The 22564-nt window shown below is 42.3% G+C and overlaps 1 protein-coding gene across 2 annotated transcripts in view; it reads right to left on the minus strand.

The window, feature by feature from the left end:
* Positions 1-22564, minus strand: part of stard9 (StAR-related lipid transfer (START) domain containing 9) — a 31090-nt gene that overhangs the window by 5045 nt on the left and 3481 nt on the right. The window contains exons 3-19 of one of the 2 annotated variants that reach the window (XM_063909036.1): positions 19832-19948; positions 9360-9476; positions 9156-9188; positions 8401-8462; positions 7694-7806; positions 6069-6211; positions 5838-5905; positions 5552-5649; positions 5135-5350; positions 4647-4744; positions 4487-4564; positions 4152-4226; positions 3151-3330; positions 2224-2275; positions 1816-1941; positions 564-646; positions 115-176 (exon numbers count right to left, since the gene is read on the minus strand). In XM_063909036.1, coding sequence (XP_063765106.1) covers positions 115-176; positions 564-646; positions 1816-1941; positions 2224-2275; positions 3151-3330; positions 4152-4226; positions 4487-4564; positions 4647-4744; positions 5135-5350; positions 5552-5649; positions 5838-5905; positions 6069-6211; positions 7694-7806; positions 8401-8462; positions 9156-9188; positions 9360-9476; positions 19832-19948 — 1721 coding nt within the window. Of the gene's footprint in view, positions 1-114; positions 177-563; positions 647-1815; positions 1942-2223; positions 2276-3150; positions 3331-4151; positions 4230-4486; positions 4565-4646; positions 4745-5134; positions 5351-5551; positions 5650-5837; positions 5906-6068; positions 6212-7693; positions 7807-8400; positions 8463-9155; positions 9189-9359; positions 9477-19831; positions 19949-22564 lie in introns of both variants that reach the window. The other variant, XM_063909035.1, reaches the window with a different exon arrangement.

Genomic DNA, 22564 nt, shown 5'->3' on the forward strand with positions numbered 1-22564 from the left:
ATGTATCTGTTATCAAATATGTATGCTGTGAGTCGGCAGAATAAGCTCTCACAACACATATACAGTCAAACAGAATGAAAAATATGTTTTTGTATTTCTGGATGCAGCATTTACCTTTGGTCAGGGGTCGAGGGACATAGATCGATGTATGTGCAGCTCATCCCAACTTCACTTGCCTTAAAAAAGCGAAGAAAATATCGACTTTAAAATTTACCAGAAGTGAAAAATGAAAACTTAAAAACACTTAAAATGTCCAGAAACATTTATGTTAATTGATTCCAAACTTTGCAACCACTCAAAGCACCTTTACAACACATATATTACAGGTATATATATATATATATATATTCACACATGCATTTCTACAGAAGCAGAGGCTACCATACAAGGTTTCACCTGCTAATCACACAGGCCACTTTCCCATGTCGAGCCCTCTATATTTTGCATCACAAGCTTCTCATTATTATCTACTGCAGCATCTCATTCATCTCTTATCATTAATATTATCCAGATTGCAATCTTAACCGCTGCATCATTGTTATTTTCAGCGGAGCAGCACCCACCCGTCTGCGCTCTCGGAGGACGGCTGCCTCTGCCGGGTGGTTGAAGCGGAACTTATGCTCTCCTCCCAAGGTGATCACCGTCCCTGGAGACAGAGAGACATCTCAAGCTGTGCTCATCCCGTTGCTGTGCGGATGTAAGCCGATGACAGAGTGTGTATGGCTGCGGTGTAGCAGTGTGTGTGTGTGTGTGTGTGTGTGTGTCTGTGTGTTTACCCTTGGGAGGAATCTATCTGTGCCCCTTTAAATATGCATGCATATACAAGTCTTCATTACCCCTATATGTTATGTGTTCAGTGTGTGTATATAATTGTACATTAACCTATATGTGATATTCAACATGGTGCACTTATTACACGACAGCCTTAATGCTCAGTGTCAAGTCTGCTCAGGTCAGATTTCATGCTTCTCTTTGTGTCAATGACACGATCAGCTCTGTTGTTCTTTCTACTATATATATTTTTACATCACAAATTGCTCACAGGATGCAGTTTTCATACACAATGTGTTTCGCAATAATTGAGTTTATAGCAATTAGTTAATCCAGCAGTGGCTCACTAAGTAGGGGCTGGACTGGGAATCGTAGGGTCGCCGGTTCAAGTCCCCGAACAGACTTGAAATATGGAAAGTGGACTGCTACTTGGAGAGGTCCCAGTTCACCTCCTAGGCCCTGCTGTGGTGCCCTTGAGGAAGGCACCGGACACCTCCAATCCCCCCTCCCCATTGCTCCCCGGGCGCTGCACAATAGCTGCCCACTGCTCCTAGTACTAGGATGGGTTAAATGCAGAGGACAAATGTCACTGTGTGTGCTCTGCTGTGTGCATGTATGTGACTAATAAAGAGGGTTTCATCCTCCGATTCTATCTATCTCTATCTAATGTACACTCATTAGTTACCTGTCTATGTGGTAGTTTAAAACATCAGCAACAGTCTGCTCGGTGAAGGGAATTGTGGGACTTGTGTGCTTAGCAACACAAAAACAAGTTATATATAAACAACCAAAATGTCATAAATTAACCAGAAGCAAACTGTTATATTTTATCACTTCATCCTCTTCTCTCTTACACATGCCAAAAATGAGCTAATCTTCCAAAGGTATGAGTGTGACAATAGCTGCCATAGGATGATAAAATAAGAGTTTGTGTTTATTGTGAGCCAAATAAAAGTGGTATAAGTGGAAAAAACTTGCTACAGTTTCCTTTTGCTGAGTGCTTTGACTCCAAAGAAGCAGCGGGAAACAAACTTTGGAGCTGACCTTGAGCCAGTCTGCAGGGCTCTGTGACCTCTCTGTCGTTGAGCAGGCAGACGCAGGCGGGCAGCGGCCTGAGTGTCACCACACCTCCGTGGTTTTCAATCTCACAGCGGGCACTGCCCTGCAGAACTACAAGCAGGGCGCACAAGAAACACAATTGCACTTTGAGAAAGCTTTACAGATGTAGCTACTGTACTGCCAAATATATTCAGCACTACATGCAGCATTTAATTAAAATTGAACAGTCCATGCATGTTTCATCTAAAGCCTTCAGTATGCTGTGTTTCTACTCTGTGATAATGCAGTGTTGTAACATGGTAATGTGAAAGAATTCATAACAAGGAATCTTGTTATACAGTTTGAAAAGGGATCAGGATGAAGAAACATGGAGAATGAATGAATAAATAATACCTATTTGTGGTTCTTTATACTGTTCCTGAGGTCCTATGTGGGTAATTCCTTCCTGTAAGAAAGAAAAGCATTGTCTAAAACATATTCCAAATCTACAAAAACAAAAAAACATCGAAGCCCTTATTGTGCATTCTGGACATTAGCTAAATGTGCTCAAAACAGAAGCACATGTGGATATAATGACAGGATTTTTATCCAATAATTCTGAGAACTATTGTCCTTTCAATTTTAATCTCCCCCTAAGCTGACAGAAAAGACATCATTTGTTTACTTTGAAGTCTTATCTAATGGGATTAAAGGCTCTCCTATATGGTGTCAGGACCACATGTGTTCCCAGGTGGCTTCCGCTCTTCAAATGCAGGAAACAGTGTAATTGTCAGGCCTAAGGGTATGCTTGTCATTGTCAAAATCAGGACGGCTTAAGCTCCCCCGAGTCCTAGCCTCAGAACTAAGAGCCTCTTATCCAACCCAGCTTCATGCATTGCGAAAGACACACACTCACATACACTCTCGCAGAAATGAGAGAACGACAGGACAGTTGGAGGGTAGAGTGAAAAGAAAAGACAGTAGAAAACGCACCTTTTCTCAAGAGTTTTTCTAGCAGAACAAAGAGAAATACTAGGAGGAGGAGGGGGGGGGGGGGGGGGTAGGGGGAAGAAAGTGGGAAAAAAAGAGATGGTTTTAGTCAAGGCAGCTGACAAACCAGTGACTTTAGAGTTGGAGAAAAGTAGAGCAAATGGAAAGAGGAGTTTGCATCATGTAGTTCAAACGACTGATGCGTCCGGGGGGATGAAAGGAAATATACAGAGAGAGAGAGAGAGACAGAGAGAGACAGAGGGAAAGTACACATTTAATACCATCTAATACAGCAGGCAGGCATAACGATATCAATATTTATATTAAGTGTTAAACATATACTATCATTACCCTGAGGTGATAGAAGACGACCCCGGTGCTGAGGACATCCCCATCGAGAGTCACCAAGTGTGGTCGGAGGGAGTTGATGAGGAATCCGGCGCGGTCTCGGTTGATGTCCAGGCTGTACTGCTCCAGCAGCTCCTTCTTGTCTCTCCAGCTCTCCGACCAGTCCTTCGTCAGCTGCTCCACCTGAGGAGGATGATAAAAGGAAGGTAGTTAAGAAAGGCGGCTCAAAGCAGAGTGGTAAATATCTAATAATGATAATACCAAAAACAGCCACCACTGCTACATCTTATACTCCCTACTATTTAGAAAAATGTATTCTTTGTATTTTAATAAACTATATCAATCTGTGTTTCATAAGAGATGTATACAGTTTAAACCCCAATGTTTCCCTTACATTTCCCAAGAGGTTTCAAAGTCGAAAAAACAACAGTGTGACAATGTGTCAGAGATGTTTTTGTGATATTCACTGCTGAGACATCTGCTGCCATCCCAATTCAGCGGAGGAATTGCAACCTTGTTTAGGGAGCTTATTACATATAAGAAATGTGACGGATCTTTTGTGTGTGGTTTATTTTTTAGGAAACAATGTCCTAGAAAATCCACAGACCTCACTGAGACTTTTTTTTTCATTTCCTACAAAGAATCATCCTGAGTTGGAACATGTGTGCAACTTTGTTGTTTAAAGTGTTTATCATGAGCCTTTCACATGTTTTAAACCATGTGAATTGACTAGACTTTAAAATGTCAAACCTGTCAATGTCATCTGCGAGATAGCAATGCTTTTGGCGTTTGGGATGACAGACCTATAGGAGGTAAGTGAGGCTTAAGGTGGTGTAGTCATTGTGGAGAGAGGCTTTATGTGGGGCGCACTGTCCCCAGCCTTCTGATTATATGTTGCCCTGTATTCCATTATAGTAAAATCAGTGTCACACGATGAAGCTCGATGTGTCAAGGACGACTGTATCTGTCAGAGGATGAAACCATGCATGTCCACCCTGTGTTACCTTCAGTTCGTTCTGCAGCACGATGTCAGAGAGATTTCCATCCCTCTCATCGCTAAGGGATGGACTGGGATTACGCTGCTGTCAGTCAAGAGGGAGAGGAAATGATCAGCAAAAATACTGCGCCTTAGGAAAATGCCACAAGTGTCACAATTCAATTCAATCGTCACCACCCAAGGGGATTAAATACCTCACAAAGAACTGTATTAAGCCTTTGCTGAAAAAACGTGTAATGTGGGAATCTCTTTTATTGAAAGCCTTACAGTACTAAGACAGGGAGTGGGTGTGTCCCCTGGGGAGTTAGTGCTGTGCTGTAACGATAAAAAAAGCCCCCATACCATTTCAAAGCTGAGCAGCATGCTCTTCAGCCTGTCAATCTCCTCCCTCAGCTCCCTGATCAGCCGAACGTTGGCATCCTGCACACAGCACACATGAACCTGCTGAAAGCTTTTATATCAAACATCGAGTCTTGGCACCGCACTATTACCAGCCACTGACCTCATTAACCCGGGGCTTGTTGACAATATTTCTGGCATGTGCGGCATAGCGCAGGGTGCTGAGGGTCTCGTTGTAACTGTTAGCAGAGGGCGAGACCGCTGCAACACAAGCACACACACAAAGAAACACAAGTTAAGTTACACACAGAAATGAGCGTTAACATCACATGGAATAAGTTGAATTATTGAGATTTAAATGCCCGTGCCTGGGATTTGGCCAGTGTGGCAACAATAAAGCCATTTTCAAAAGCATAATCGTCACTTTTTAGATTTAATTTTGTCTTTCTAGCCAGCCTTTAGATAACATACAAAAACATTTAACATAAATATCAACACATTAAATTATTTTTACGTTTAAATATTTTTACAAACTCGAGGTCTTGAATTAAAAGTGAAAAGCTCCATGCTCCAATAAACTTTAAACTGTCAGTTAAGCAATACATGCTAAATCAAAGGTCTTTTTATGATAGTTACATGTCTTGTACTCACTTGCGATCATGATGGTTTTGGAGTTGCCGCCCAGGCTGTCTTTCAGCAGCCAGGTTAAGACTGAGTCTCTGTAGGGGATGAAGCAGTGCCTCCTCCCTCCTCCTCCTCCTCCTCCTCCAGAAAGGGAGCTGCTGTGGCTTCCCCCCGTGCTGCCATCGCCCTCAGAGGCCATGCTGTTGATACTCTGACAGCTGCTGGACATCTGGGAGTTCTGGGCTGCGGAGGAAGAGGGAGTAGGAAGAACAAAGGACTTAAGAAGAGAGTGTCACAGAAGAGAAGTGAATGCTGTCACGATCAAGGAAAAGTGGAAGGAATTTTTTAGGTCAAAGCTGGATTAATTTCCGAATAAGAGCTGCTTTCTTCGACAGCATCACTTGCACTTCAAATGTAATCATGAGAAGTATTTTTTTTTTTTACCAAGGGCAGATATGACGATGCCCAAAGTGACCAGCGACTTGTTGATGTTGGAGCCCTCTGTGAGTCTGTCCCTGCAGTAGTGAGGGTCTGCTCTCTCACTGTGAGACACAACACAAACACAACATGAGGCTCGAGTCATTCACAATGATCAACGAAACATTATCCAAAATATAAATGTGGGATTGTAAAAGGGCAGTAGCAAATATCCACTAGGGGGCAGTTGAGTCAATGACTTTGACTGAAAGCATGTTGAGAAAAAAACCCAACAAAGGAAACAACAGTTTACCTCCCAGCCAAATCCACCAGGTTAATCTTGCTGACAGTTTCTGAAGGGAGGTTATTTTCAAGGATCGCCTGTGGAGAAAAGACAAGAGAATTCAGACTGGCATCTACAAATATTAATAAACATTGCACCTGAAAACAGATATCTGCACCAAAAGGAGCACTAGCTGGCTGAAAGGGGATCATTAGGTAGATGGAATATTAACAGATAGTTCTATATAAGCGAGAGGATGACCTTTGTGTACTGGATGGTGAAGATGGCGTGGGATCTGCTGCTGGCGTCGTGGTTGTGGGTTGCTGCGGTCATCCGGTTGGAGATGCCTTCCTCTAAAAGGTCCATGGCCTGCTTGCAGTCGGAGACAACGTGCTGTGACAGGTCTGATGGAGACAAAAAGAACCAAAAAAAAATTGAGAAACTAAAAGCACATAAACCAAGAGTGGTTACGTTTCACAACAACCTCAATATGTTTATTATTTGACTTGATTTCTAGCGTGGAAACTTGATGGAAAACTCCTTCTAAGTGCAAGAGAAGCAACCATTTCAGAGTTAGTTAAATTTCCTTTTACAGAATCTTCTTAGACATATTGAAAAGAATGAATCTTAAAAGATAAAAGAGGATATGTTTCACATTGGTTGGCTATGCATGTCTGACATTGTAATAAGGATACACTCGTTAAAGTAGTGAAACAAAATAAAAAAGGTTCACTTTGTGACACTTTTGCTAACAATTTGTAGAAATATCCCTCAAAGAAACATAAATCTGAAAGTGACCTGACACTGATAATACTTCAGCAAACATGAAACACACATTTAAATAAAACAGGGAGATACAAATGTAAGAAAGACCAACAGGAAATGTCTCATCGATGCTTTGTCACGCTTGATCTGTAAAATGTTCCCACAGCAACAATGTTCTGCTTCCATGCGTGAATCACATCAATTTACCAGGCCGTTGAACGCATCCTCACTCGCATTACCACAGAGCCTCATTGAAATGGAACATGTGGTTACTCACTCCTTCTTTTAATATGAACATTGCACACAAATATATTTGAAATACTCTAACAGAATAGATTGACAGTGAAACTCTGTTTGATGGCCATGTGCTGATGGAGGAGTTAAGGCCTGAATGTGCCCTGAGTGTGTGGGGAAGGGTTCTCCTCGGAGGAAATGACTTCACTTCCTCTGGTCAACTGGGATTTCTCTTGGAACTGACAATGAGTGGATGCAGGGCTTTAAACATAGAGACAGGGGCGGATGAGAGGGAGAGAAAGAAAGGGGAGGAAAGGATGAAGAGAAATAAAAAAAAGAGAAGAAGTAAGACGAGCTAAAAGAGGAGTCATGGTCAGAGCCAAGACGGACGATTCCGGATGAGAGGAAGAGCCTAACAAAGGAAAACATCCCATCCCTGACCACATACCACAGTGACTTGTAAACTAAACTTACAAGACACGAGCATTACTCAAAATACTGCAAACCATGTTACAAGTCCAAGTCTATAATTTGACTAAATGATGTGTCTGAGTGTTTATGATAGAGTAGAGAGAGGAAGATTTAAGCTTTCATTTCCAACCTCATCCTCAGTCCCTTCAAAGTGCTGCAGACACAAGCTCTAAGTATATGATCCTGCTGAGTGTATACATTTTTAAAATGATGAGTGGATACAGTACATACAGTTGCTGGACCAATATGTGATGGTGGTTTTTCTGCAAGTGTTATTCAAAACATTTGCAAAAGAATCTATTAGGAGAATCAACCTTTTATGGGTCATATTCGAAAGGCAAATAAAGTCCAGCAGAGTTTAGTCCTGGGAATTACAGTCTGTCTTTGCCATCTACTACTTCACCCCGATCACTCACCTTGTACATACGGTCCTTTCTCAGGGTGTTCTCTCACTCTCAGGGAGGCTCTCTTCTTCTGCTCCCCGCCTCTCAGCAGGTCTCGCACTCGCTCATTATAGATCTCCAGGAAGCTGCAGGGACACAGGGATAAGATGACACCCTGATATGAAGACACACACTCCATAATATGTCAACGAGGATCATTTAAAGTCAACAACCTCGGTCATATCACATCATGTGTGTTGTTGTGTCAATCAATCATGTGGCATTTTCCAAAACAAGTTCACCTTCCTGGCATTTAGCCTTTATTGGGAGTTGGCAGTATAGAAAGACAAAGGAAGGGGGGTCAATATAACACAATGGACCCTGGCTTTATGAGAACCGGGTCGTAGTCATGGTTACATTGGCTGCTTTTGCCAACCAAATGACCCAGAAACGTAGACTACACTATGAACACAATAGTATTCAAATTGCATAAACAACATTTTACTTTTCGATGAAAGGAATAAGGGATAACATATGCTTTGTGGAAATGACATTGCCTACAAGAAGTTAATTGATCCATCCAACACTGACAAGAGAATCCAGTTTCAGATGTGCATTGTTTCGCCTGAAGCTTGCAGCATGAGTATTTTGTAAGTGCTCGTGTAATTTGAATGTCAACACAAGGAAAACCAATTACAGTTGCAGTCATTAAAAAGAGACATTTTAATAAACCTCGGTACCTGATCTCCACTCTGCTCGAGTTCTGCTCATCGGGAAAAGTGTCTCCAGACCTGAAGAGACCCTGTCAGAAAAGTAGAAATGCAATTCACTTTACACTTCAACATCCGATATTCAAGCAGTTAAATGATCAGTGAGCGCACCAGGGTTCGGAGTTTTGATGAATATTTAGGCTTTTGGTGATTGGCTCAGTCCATCTTCTCGGGGGGGTTTATATCTTTGTAATTTTATTAGGCTTACTTAATGGTATACCTCCATAATAATTCAACTGGTTATTTAATTACCTGAAAAGCAAGGGCAAATAGGACCGGGCAGCTGAAGTTTGGCCATAATACACATGTTTTTGTTGGACTCATTTCAAAGGTTCTTTCCAAAAACAGGGTAATTGAAAAGGCTGAGTCCAAAAAGCATGTATTGTCTGTGTGCCAACATCTCTTTACAATTTATACCAATGAGGAGAGAGTGAATAGAAAAAGTGCTGCACCAAGCATCTTTTTTCACAGTGCTCTAACTTGTTTTTGCAGAGGAAGATTTTCAGAAAGGTGCTGGTGTCATAACAGTGGATAGAGTGCTCCCCAGCCCCCCCCCCTATGCCTGAATAAATACTATATGAATAGCCTACAGTGGTGGCTCTATGAGAGAATGTGAGAATAGAGGTGAAAAGCAAAGTCAGTTCTTGGGCTGACCAGTTGGAAATAATTTAAATATCACCCAACCCTGGTGCTCTTTACGTTGATTATACAATCTACTGATGTACCTGACAGATCCGAGGGGTCAAGCCAATCGAGTCCTGACATCGTGCAAAAAAGAAAACACAAACAGAAAGTGAGCGACCAGCTTCATTTGGACAGTTCCCAAGTGAGATTGGGTCAAAACCACAGACTTATAATTACAGAATATTCTCATTTGCGTGTTCAAACTATTTGTGTTATGTTCATAATGCCATGCAGTGATTCCTCACCGGTGTCCCCATCATGGTGTAGGTCTTGCCAGAGCCTGTTTGGCCGTAAGCAAATAGACACACATTGTAGCCCTCAGAGGCTCCGGACAGCACCGACACACCCAGGTCCTGGAACACCTGAGTAACAGTAACACACTAAATCAAAAATACACAAACAAAGACTGACTATGATTTAATTACTGGGTGGAGTCCAAAGTGTAGATAATTAATAAGGATGCTGATTCAATCAAAAAGTTAGTTCATGGCAATGCAGATGTGAAAGTGCTCTCATGCTGTTGGGTGTTTCCAGTGTAAGTCGATGTCCTTGATATAATTTGCATTGGGTTTGTACTGGAGTCTAGATTTACGCCAAGGTTTCTCCATTTCAATGCTGTGGCGGCGGGCCAGTGCTGGGGAGGTAATGTTGCTTCCTGCTGAGGTGTTTGGGTAAGGAGCAGGGAGGTCAGTTAATACTCTGGGTAAACAACTTTGCAGATTGTGTGTGTGAGAGAATCAAATGTGAGGGTAAAAAGACTTTGAAAAAGAGACTCTGTCAGGAAAATAAACCATGCTTCAAAGCGAGGTGTTGAGATGGGGATCCGGGGAGAGTCCCACTGAAAATAATCTATTGAGGGTCGTGTTTTCATTCTCACACTTTCCTTTGTGTCTGCAGATTATTAGCACGACTTTACCTTTCTTCATGTGATAACTAATGCAAAACAAAAGCTGGACAGTGTGTGAAACGTGAATGTTTTCAAATGTTTGGAGTAAGAAATGAGTTGTAGTAAGGACAAAACAAATGAAAAGCATGGATGTTGTTTATCAATTCTTTAAAAAAAAACTAAAGACACAAAATCCTACTTCATTTTTGTATTTGTTTGGCAAATTTTGAGCAGTATTCAAACATCACATGAGAAGATACTGTAAACATGTGCATGGAAACAGAAAAGGTTTGCATTTTAAATTGTAATTTAACGTAGAACTTTAATCGAAAGTACTTTTAAGATATAATTGCATGCGTATACTCGACTATAAACAAGCAAATTAAAATATACACATACTGTCATGTACAACCAGTTCTTTGTTTATTAGGTCCACCAAACCTAACACAACCTTATTATAAACCCTACCAACATGATGTTCAGTTTTTGCTGTTTTATTGAGGTGATGATGCAACTTCATGATCCTTTAGGAGGCTGCTGTTTTGTGTGCGGGTGAGTAATTATTCCAGCTCTATATTTGGCATCATTAATTGTGCTAGGAGAGAAATGTGGACCTAATTCACTTCCAGAGCTGACAAACACCCAACCAGCAGATTAAGTTCCCGGGGAAAAAGTGGCAGCAAACCTGTTTTTCCATTGCATCACAGAGGCCGAGTATTTGCAGATAATTATCTTCAAATGAGTATTCAAAGAAGTCAAATATCTTTGTGTTGTGATATTAACGAATAATGAAACACCTCTCTGCACTCAACACATTGTGAATGGTGAGCATTCGGAGTGTTTTCCCCTTATTGTCATTTATTATAGCTCAGTCTGACTGTAATACTTTCTATGTGCACATTTTACTGGTTAGAGGTAGGCCAGATGGACACATGATCAGTCCTCTCTGCTGTTGTTACCATTGTTTGACATTAATAATACAAAGAAACTTCATCAGCGTGAGATTCCTGAGGACATATGGCTCCGTCAGCATTCCAAAAGCTCCTTCCAAATTCACATGCCTTGAGGGGGGCAATCTGGACCAGAGCTGAGACACAGCACATTCTCCTGCAGATCCAAAACACACCTTGAGGATCAGTGAGGGGGGTCCACTCCCCTGGCCCCCGGGCTCAGGATACTGGTGGGTAAGTAAACGGAGGAGATGGGGAGGAACGCTCTCAAAGCTACAACGACCTCCACGGATCAAACGCAGGAATCATTTCGACATACCTCCCGTGTGTGTGACTACAAACGACTGACAGGAGAAGCGAGAACCTGGAGCCCAGCCCGTGTATACGCTAGGTTTACAAAACGGTGGGAAGAGGTTTACGTTGGATGTTGTTAAAAGCTCTCCAGAAAGTCCCCGGCCTTGTGAAAGCAACCTGAAAAGGGTTTGATGGTCAGCTGGTTGTTTTTAGGAGTGTGTGAACCTGAGTGTGTTTATATTCATCAGCCTTGAGATTTCTCTGAGAAAAGTTCAATGTTAAACACTGAGAAGTTCACACGGAGACCCATGTCTTATCTAAACTCAGACAGCGACTGATGAAGCAAAAACCAGTGAGAAAACCGTCAGGACAGAGACTCAAATCCGCACCTTAAGCTACAAGAATAAAGTAAACATGATGATTTCAATAACTTTGCTTTTAGAAGCAGATGAAACACCATTTAGTCCGTTTTAGAGCAACAAATCAATCAATAAAACCTATTTCACCTATAAAGAACAAACTCCAAATACAGGTCTACGATGACTTCCCAAAGTCCAAGGTGACCTCTTTAAATGTTTAGTGTCCAACACAATTCCAAAACCCAACTTAGTTTCATAAAAGAAAAACAACAGCATATATTCCCAATTTACAAACTGTGTCCATTGACTAAACTATAGAAGAATGCTTCCAGCTGTAAACTATTTACAGACTGCTTCTTACGGTCTGACAGAGTGTGAGTTACATTTTTTGCTGGAATTAATTTACATTCCTTGACAAACCTGCTAGTGCTGAAAGGAAAGCTGATCCCGATGAGGAGAAGCAACAATGTCAAATCTTCTCTGATTCCAGCTTCTCAGTTTGCAGCGTTTCTTCGTTTCAGATCAGTGGATATTGACTACTTTTGTTTGACGGACAAAACAAGACATTTGACAATGGGAATTCTGGGCATGGGATACTGGAAGCATTTGTTCACAGTTCACATACTGAGCTATCTACCTAAAATATAGCTATATAGATTAACCAAAGAAATAAACGGTTGGCTTGGGTCACCATTTTATCAATTTTAAGTATTTCTCTGTAGCCTGGCCAACCATGTGCAGACAACAGCCACGTGCGACTAGTAAAAGTGCTGCCAGTGGGGCTGTCGTACTGAATGACCTTATAAATCACCCAACAGGCACTGGGCTACAGACATCCAAAACATCGTTATTCCTCGTCTGGAATCATCACCTTTAGCATGAACAAGGGCTGCCACTACTACCACCTTTCTATATAGATTCACCTGCAGACTATTTGTTTATAGAATGTATTCATCGATTCATTGTTTTGTCTTAAAATAAATCAGAAAATGCATTAAAAAAAACTCCTAGAAATACATTTAACGATAGTAAAAGGCATAAAATCCTCACATATCTGGACATGGAAACAGAGACTATTTGGGATTTCTGCTCGAAATGTGACCGCAGCAATACATCAATTTAGAAAAAGTTGCTGATTCAGTTTCTGTCAACGGACTAATGAAATAATAACCTAATTGCTTCAGCTCTAAACCCAGCTCAATAACCGCTGTTGCATTCAGTTTCCCAGGGCCCTCGTTCACCAGCAGTGTTTAGGTAAAGTAAGCTGCACTACCAAGACCAAAGACCTTGATTTTTTCATCTAAATTCTATTATTTTTTAAGCAAATTGAAACCATGGGTTCGTTATGCAACAGTTGCACAACAAAATGTATTGTGAGGAAGTGTGCAGACCCCTGGAGTCCAGACCACCAAACGTTGCCCCCTGTGTCTTGGCTGAATGGAGGCTTAAACACGAAGACAAAAAGCAGCGCCTCCCCTCTCTTGTCCTCATCCTACTATTCAAAAACACACACCCTCTCCTCCCTCAAACACAGAGAATCAATACAGCTCTTGTTAAAGTTGACCCTCTTAAATTCACTCTAGGGGAGGCTACCACAAGGCTGAGGGTCCCTCCTGGCTGAACACAAAGAGCAGGAACTTCACTTCCACTGTGAGCTCCGTTTCTGAACTTGATTCTCTCTGTACACTACTCCTTTGGTTTTCTTTTTGCCTATTTTGTTTCATTAAAAGCTTGCAAAACCACTTTAAATGACCTCTGGACAAAACGACAAGAGTAGGAATACACTTCTTTCAGCCTCAACAGTTTAAAAACTGTGTGTTTGAGTTTGTCTAAACATGGCATATGTTGGGAAACATTGAAACCTCCTGTTTGTCGTCACTGTCACACCAAATTATATCAGAAGGTTTGCAATTTGTGTCATCGTGCTCTGGCTCTTTAAATGAACATAATGGCCCTCTGCCTGCCACAACCTACTTTCCCAGTTCCCCTGCAGCACTGGGAGGTATTTTTGGCTGAACAAAGCAGTTGAGGTAAGGGGCAGGTAGCATTGTGGGAATGGAAATGTACTCCAGGATCAAATGAAGCAAGAGAGAAAGCAGCCTGCAGATATAGTGACATGGCCAGAGCCGTAGTAAGCGTGCAGGCCGGTTGGTCGCCTCAAAACACACAGGGGACAGACTAAACACCTCCATTAGCAGGGAGGAGTTGTCATCAGGCAGGCTGCTGCACGTGTATGTGTGTGTGTGTGTGTGTGTGTGTGTGTGTGTGTGTGTGTGTGTGTGTGTGTGTGTGTCTGCCTGCTCTGGAGGAAACAGCATCAATAGGGACAAAAGCCTCAGAGTTTGCTTTCCCCTCTGAGAAAAACATTTACAAACACTAACAATGAAAGAGGAAAAGCAAAATATAGATTTCATTCTTTTAGAGGAAATGCTGGACAACTTCATCTGAGTGAGGAAGGAAGAATAGAAACAAGGCTTTGTGGTTAGAAAATTTAGCAAATGGGCTCAGGATGTATCAGAAGGCTAAGAAATGGACGGTCTGCTTTGGCTTAGATTCATGACATACTGTGATGTATGTATGAAATGCAGGTTGAAATACAAAGACACTTCCTCCAAGCTTTGCCACTTTCCAATTTAAACGCTATCATCAAGTAGAAAAAGGTAAACAAAAACTTTGGAGAGAAAGTGGTGGCATTTTGTTTGTTTGCCACAGTTTGCTGCTCTGTACAGCAACTGTTTTTTATACCCCACTATATCTACTTCTGCAGATATTTGGCTGCACAATAAATCCTCCAAACACACACCAATCACAGAGCGACATTAACTAAAAAAAAAAGAGATGCATTGCAAGGCTCACGGAAAGATTCATGTTTCAAGCAATGCAGTGTCAGGAGATGGAAAAGAAGAGAGGGTGTTGTATGTATGCACACGTGAAATGAATGCTGCCACATGATTTGAGTGATGACAGACGGTTGTTAAATACAGCGGTGACTGTAGAGAGATGTTATCTTGTGAAATCCCACTTTGGCAACAGATCTTAAAAGGAGAGTTGTAATGTCACGTGGGTCTAACTAAGTTAAAACAGACCTCTCTGAGGAAAATTAGGTCTGCTGAAAGAAAAAAAAGCAACCAGATGGGTTTCTTGCCAAAGATCTGCACCAGGAATATTACTGTGTTCCATGTTGTGGTTTTTCCAGAGTGGCAGCAGTGGTGGCTTGGTTAGACAGACATAAGTGTAGGAAAGCAGCAGAGTGAGTGAGAAACGTTGAGAACGAGCAGTCATAGTTGAAAAATAGCACAAAAAGATAAACAAAAAAGGTGTAATGCGTCTGTAATGACTTAAGTCCTGTAATCACTGGCTGTGGAACAGGCCAAAAGCTGCTCTGGTTTTATGTGGCCGGCTGTACACAAAACCCCTGGAGGAGTATTTATGTGTAGTGTGTAGTGTGTGTGTGTGTGTGTGTGTGTGTGTGTGTGTGTGTGTGTGTGTGTGTGTGTGTGTGTGTGTGTGTGTGTGTGTGTGTGTGTGATGTTGTCAAGGGTGATGGCAAAAAGCCAGACAAGCAATGTGAAGCACTTTACCACATTTAAAGACTTCTCATTGCTTTCGCCGGGTTTGACGCAACAAAAAGAACTCATTTTCCCTCCACAGCAGCTCTCACCGCGAGGACGACTCTGAGCTCAAAGACTTGAGACTGCAAGAGGAAAATAAGTGCAAATAGAGGCAAAAAACAACTCAGGCAAACAAACAAAACTGTTATCAACTCTTTGAAACAATTCCCCTCACTCTCCTCCATGCTGAGGACCGGACAGCTGCAGAAGAAGCGAGGGTTGCATCGCTTCCCATCCCACGCTTTCCAACTGGGTTACACAAACACAACAGCTGGGCCCAGAGCACAAGCTCAATGCTTTTGTTGAGACACAGGAAAATAAATGTCACTGGAGTTTTATTGTCCTGCTAGAAATGTAGGTTAAAGAATCAGAGGTGAAAAAGGGAGAAAGTAAAACAAGGAGGGAGGGAAACCCAGACAGGATGATAGTATCCCGTGCAGAAGAAGAGACAGAGAGGAAGCTGTTTGGCCGGAGTTCAACAACGCTCTCGTTTGTCACACTCGGACAGAATTTGTAGGTCGAATTAGCATGGGAGGGCAGGAGAGGGAGGAGAGAGAGAGAGAGAGATGTGCAGGCCGAACAGATAGGCTGCTCTTCATTACTCAGGCCTCCCCACACATGGGAACGAAGGACAGAGGGGAAAAAAGTGACAGGAGGATAGGAAAGTGGGGGGAAAAGAAGCAGTAAGATCTCTGGCAGTGCATCACATTTTTCAGTGCACACTCTGGGGCAAAGGCTGGACTCAAAAACAAACAAATAAAACCATATCTGGAGAGAGTTTGGAGATTGGCCGCTCCTCCCCCCAATCCTTGTTAAAGGGACCAAAGCACAACCCTGCAGAGCCGGGCTGAAGTCACACTCTTTATGGCAGGCTGGAAATGACTTCTCCAGCCTTCAGACTGATGGGAGTCCCGTGTGATATCCATAGGGTGCAGTGGTACCCTATAGGTACCTTCACTGGAGCAATATTATTCAAGTTGGACATGAGCTCAACTACTTTTCTTGCACTATTTCAAATCGAGAGCCGGCCATGGTGCACACCCAGAGGAGTCCTGCCCAGTGAAGGCTTGCCAGCATGAGTGAAAGGACCCACAGATCTCTCACATGCGTACCTAAACCACCGTATGAAAATAAATGATACGCAAAAGAAAAAAGCCCTAATGTTTAGAAATCCTTAGAAACAATCAAGCATTTAAATCTTGATCTGCAGCAAAACCATTAGCCTTGGTTAAACCATCGCTCAATTCCCGATCGATATGTCTAAATCAGTTTAGACATAAGTCATGGGCAACACCTAGAGTCCCAGAGAGTTACCCCCACCTCTTGTGATCCACATCTATGTACCCACTTCCAGTCTGGTTCCAACCCCTCTCATCCTCTGGTTTCAATGATAGAACGCAGTCAGTCCATGCATAAAACACAGGTGCTTTTCCTGTTTCAATGAAGTGCAGATATCCTATTTTCGTGGACAGCATGTGGTTTATTTAATGTCCTGTGTGTGGTTAATTCAAACCAGGCTGGACTGGACCGGACTGCGTTGAGTGAATTCATGCTCAAGTGTGTATATGATTTTTCTCAAACAAAGAGAATCTATTCTGTCTGCAGCGCCACTGACACACAGACCTAGAGACACTGTGAGCATAATCAAATCACAGAGAGGGAGAGAAGAGGAGGAGAGGGAAAAACCCCCGGCAAGCGGACTCCATTTGGCAATAAAAAACAGCATTGTGCTCTTGAGACGAATCCTCAGCAGTGACGTCTTTGTGTTGATATTTAACTGTGAAAAATGACTTAGCGAGGCAGCTGTGAGCTTGTCAGGCGAGACCTGGGGGCTGCAGAGGCACAGTGGACCCCCGGCCCATTTCCCCTGCCTGCTGTCCCCCTCCGCTCCTCCTGCTACCCAAGGAATTCACATTTGCTGTTAGTGTTTAATCGGTCTCGCTTGCCATTCCCTGTCTCAATCCTCTGCTCCTACTTTACTTCCCTCTCCCATGTTTCTAACAGTTTCTAACAAATTGTGGAAAAAGCTATTTATTAGCTCAACATTTAGCCCAAAAATAAAAGGCAGGAGTTTGGACAAACAGCCCCAACAGCTGGATCCCATTATGGATTATGTTTCTCTTCTACAAACGTACTTCTTTTACCTGGCAGAGCCCACCTCCTGCCTCTGCTCAACTTCTTTTAGAAACTTTTGTAAGATGCAACTTTAAAACTGAGCCTTGCATCCTGTATCACAATTTTGTTGTCTTGTGGGGAGCCATCAGGGACAAAATTGCACCCACGTCTGCACCCACGACACCACATTTCTGTCTAGTCTCTCCGCCTTACCAGAGGATGAGGACGGGAACCCCCACGGGTGTCTGGTTTGAACTAGCAGTGATGCATGGACATGTACAGCTCAGAAATGGGGTGGGGGACTGGTTTTTCCTTTCTCTGAGGGGTGCAGGGTGTGGTAGGATAGCAATGGAGTGGAAAAGCAAGAGTTAAGCTGTTCTTTCCACCACTGGCTCAGATTGTCTCCGTCTCCTGGGGACCGCAGTGCAAGAAATATTCAGAGCAATCCCTTCTCCCGCTCTAAGAAGAGAAGCAAGTAAAAAGATATTTTTGGAAGAGGAACCATGAGAAAATGTCGTTCTGGCAGGAAAACATCATCTCATTAATGAGTTAAAAATATATGTGGTTGGATCCTAGATAAAACAAAACCTGAACACTAATTTAAAAGCAATTGCACAAATGTAATGCCATAATGAAATGAGGCGACAAAACAATGTGGGAGATTAACACCAAATCCCAACACTGCTGTAACATTTCTGTGAAAAATTTGACTACTCAGTCCTCCACATAGAGAGGCTCTCTCAGGCTATTTGTCTGGTAAAACAGTTCAGAGTGGCTCTTGAATTATAGTGTCCACCTGCCTCTGTGCTCCATTAATCTGCCTTACTGTCCTACAACACAAACAGAGTTGTCCCTGTTAATTTACATCCACCAGGGAGACGCTTTATTCAAACACATTCAGGGGTGATGTGACCAGTAAACGGCTGACGTCGTCATCCAAAAGATTTCTTTGTTTAAGAGGCGATTCTCTGGACTCCGGTGCAGGAAAAGAGGGTCAGATTTAAATCTCTGAACTTCACTGGTGTCCTTCGCCCACCACGGGTCATCAGAGGAATGTCTTGTGGCAACCAAGCCTCTGTGACTGGACACAATTCTGCTGAGGACAGCGGCAGAGAGAGGAATAAAAAGGAGAAAGGAAGAAGTGCTGTGTTGTCTGTTACTCTGCACAGTGTGTAGGCCGTCCTCACAGCCTGGTCTTTCTCAAACTCATACAAAGGCAGCTCTGACAACAGCAGAGAGGGAGTGGCAGAGAGGGAAAAGTGACTATAACGCTAAGGGTGCAGCTATCCTGCTGAACAATACAAACTTGAATACAAATGAATAACAATAGAACTTGTATAATAAAATAAACGTGTTGGAGAGTTAAACTAGCCGTCATTTCCTCTTGATGTTGAGCCAGTCTCAAGTTCCAGCAACAGCCTCCAATCAAAGCAACACAAAGATATAATGGCCCAATCAAAGCCGGAACATGAAAAGCGAGCTGACTCTAGCCGTGCCATGTCTGAGGCAAAGAGACTTCTGGGTAACAGATGGAGCCGATATCATATCCCCTGAGTGGCCATCTGTCTAAAAACATACACAACACAACCCACACACCCCTCGTGTTGTGGTTTGTCTACAAGGACAGCGTTTCCTCTGGGCTCTATTCTTGGGACAGGGCTTGTGTTTGCCCAGTGTCAAGTTGTGGGCAAATGCCTGCACTGGCACGCACTCTGTCTCCACCCACAAGAGGGCAAATAAAACAAAAACAAGACCAATCTTTAGGTAGCACTTCACAAAGGTCAAACAAATCACATACAATCTGTGGCTACTTTATTAGGTACACCTGTTCAATGCAACAGCCTCAATAACAGAGAGCACATATTACCTGTCCCTTCATTGGTTACCAGTTACTTTCAGAACAGATTTTAAGATCCTCTATTGGTGTTGAAGTCACACCATGTACTAGCGCTTGGATATTAGTCAGACATGCTCTCAATGTATGCTCCCCACAGATCACTCAGGACCTCTGACACTGGACTTTCAATCATTCCCAGGGTGAGGAGAAAGACATATAGGGGGGATGCAGCATGTCCCCTGATATAGCATGATTAAAGACATAATGTTGTGTTTTCATTAGTTCGTTAGTCTTTGTATTGCTAAATTATCACTGGTTTGTTGTATTTTCATTGTATAAGACTCATAATCAAGTAAAGCTAAAGTTCATTTATTATTATTTTTTATAAGAACCACAAGTCGTCTTAAAGGCAGAGCAGTTGTATTTGATTGTCAGGTGTATATAATGAAGAGGCCAATGAGTGTACAGTATAAACTTATTAAGGACAGAAACCATTGACTTACATTCACTATACAAAAACTGCAACATCCAAAACCACATCTTGTCTGTAATGGAGAATCCTTCCAAGCAGCACTGTTTATTCAGGCAATGCCCCATAGGACGTACATGGGAATGTTATGGGTATACTGTAACAGTTTGGGTTAGATAGTAAGTCAGGTCATTACCTCCTCCTGAGAAGCATAGTGAGGCTCTGCAGGGTCCACCGACCAGTAGCAGTAGTCAAAACAAAACTCCAGAAGCTTCTCCCTCGAATCCAAAGCACCATCGGTACGTCCGTCCAGCTTCAGGGAGGAAAACAGAAGAGTCCATCAGGATTATTTTCTACACTCTCTTTCATTTGATATGATCCAGTAGAAGAAGAAGAATCGGAGGATGAAACCCTCTTTATTGTCACATACATGCACACAGCAGAGCACACACAGTGAAATTGGTCCTTAACCCATCCTAGTACTAGGAGCAGTGGGCAGCTACCGTGCAGCGCCCGGGGAGCAATGGGGAGGGGGGATTGGAGATGTCCGGTTCCTTGCTCAAGGGCACCACAGCAGGGCCCAGGAGGTGAACTGGGACCTCTCCAAGTAGCCGTCCACTTTCCATATTTCAAATCTGTTTTTTGGGGACTTGAACCGGCGACCCTACGATTCCCAGTCCAAGCCCATACTGACTGAGCCACTACTGGACATAGCATAACATAACAAGTCACGACATACACTATGATTATTTTTATTTGGTTCAAAACAGTCTGACAGTACTTTATAAATTGCACCCTGAAATTCTAATTATAAAGACAATACATTTAATAACAAAGTATGAAAACAGCGATAGAGCCAGGCACTATAGACTGTGGAATTACAAGCAAGTCGTTTCCATTCATTAACGATGCATTCGCTCCTCTCACAGTCTTTAGTCGCCTCACTGCATTAACAGCAAACACCTTTCTGCTTACTGTGAGGAACGACAGCACAGCAGCATTTGGACTTGTCCCAGCACTACAGTTGGGATGGATAATCAGTAAGTAGTAAGTACAGCATTTAAATCACTGCAGTCCACCTGAAGAACAATAATGTTCCTGCTGAGAACATGCTGATATTTTCAGTTTGCAGTACCTCTTTTTTTATCATTTGTAATACAAGGTTTTTAATCTACTCCGGTGTATCCACATAGCTAATACTTTGCCCATCTGTTTAGAGGAATGTATTGTGCGTATAAAACAAGTTTGGGAACAGGGAGTTTGATTGTGGGGAAACAAAACTGGTATTTTAGCTGCATTAGATGTAGATCTTTTGAGGTATATGTCCAAGAATAAAATGGCTTATCTATAAAATACTTCGTTCTTTATGAATGTTGATACAGTGGGCTATTTCTTAATATAATAGGAGTATTATAAAGCAATATATGGCCTGGGTTTAATACCAATATCTGGTGTCTTTTGGGATATTTTACCCAGTTAAATGCTTTGGGTTGAACAGCTTTCATTCGTTTGATAAGCTGTGTTTGTTCTATGTGAACACTATCACATTATCAGTGTTAAAGGACAGAGTCACATTTTTTTAAAGTGCAAAGAATTGTTTCTCTCTAACACTAAAACCTGACATTTGCTATTCATTTCTGGCATATGCGATGTTGTCTTACCATTAGACTCCAGTGTAATTGCACATGCATTTCTTCGAGGTGACATCAGTGTGTCATGTTTACATTTGGCGAGAGCACGTTCATTTGCAAAATCAGCACCATTGTCGCTTTTATGAGTTAAATGTCTTGACTCATACTGAGGAGAGGGCTGGGATCCTTTAGTCACTGTTGTACTTCAAACCAGGCAGTCAATTATCCACACCAGCTAATCCAAATGATGAACCCATCCTAACCATTTAGGTAAATAGCCTTTTCTTCCTCTAACTGCAGCATTAGGCAACAGTAAGCTCTGAGTATCATTTTTGCTCGGAGCAATTGGCTTCTCTGAGAGCATGATTGTTTAAACCCCCCCCCCGAGCACTTGATGGAAATGTAACAAAGGCCTTGTGGTGAGAGGGATCAGCCAAAAGCAACACCAGCCATCACCAGAGCTCCGACCACTGATGACGTTTCATGTTTTAGAACTAAGGGGGGGAAACAGACTAGCTGCAAAACATTACCTTTTATCTTTTCTGGTTCTGTGCTTTTTAACTTAGTTCAATAGGTTTTTATAGCTTGTATAACTTGCAGTCTACAAAGCAGCTTTAAGGTTAATATCCATTAAAACCAAGCCTTTTTTCTTTACTGTCTAAGATCTTCCAAAACCGTCCCACTTTCTATAAATAATTATTCCCATGACACCCTGCAAGAGTATTGAACCTTTTCCATGGCAGAGGGCAGGCCATATGTGCTTCGTCTCTGTCACATCGTCTGTAGATTCTCTCCTCCCCCACCCAACTTCTCTCTTTACATCAGCTTATTAAAGTCTAAATGTAAGCAAAATCACTTCTCTAGCTGAAACATTGATCAATAAAAGTCTCCATGAACAGTACATGTGATTAGAAATCAACTGTAAGCTTTATTTGAACATTTGTTGAATGTTTGCATCGCTTGTACACATGTGAGATAAACAAGGCTTTTGCACAGTTGTATTATCTCAACACAGGCAGTGCAGCTCAACCGAAAAGACAAGACATCTCAGACATCTGACGCAGCAGGTTAGAGGCTTAGTGAAAGTGTCAGCTTACAGGAATGTGTTGCTCTCATGCAATTTTTTCCAAATGTGGCCTTGCAACCTAAACTAATAACTAAAAACACAAACCCACGTTGCATACTTTTCCTGTCTTGCACTCTGTAAATATATACAGGATGGTATATCTATACATCTTCTTCTGTACTGGTGTGCAGAGTGTCATACTGCATGTGTTTGACAGGAGGAGTCTCTCAAT

The sequence above is a fragment of the Eleginops maclovinus genome, chromosome 19, assembly GCF_036324505.1.
Source record: "Eleginops maclovinus isolate JMC-PN-2008 ecotype Puerto Natales chromosome 19, JC_Emac_rtc_rv5, whole genome shotgun sequence".
NCBI classification, from domain to species: domain Eukaryota; kingdom Metazoa; phylum Chordata; class Actinopteri; order Perciformes; family Eleginopidae; genus Eleginops; species Eleginops maclovinus.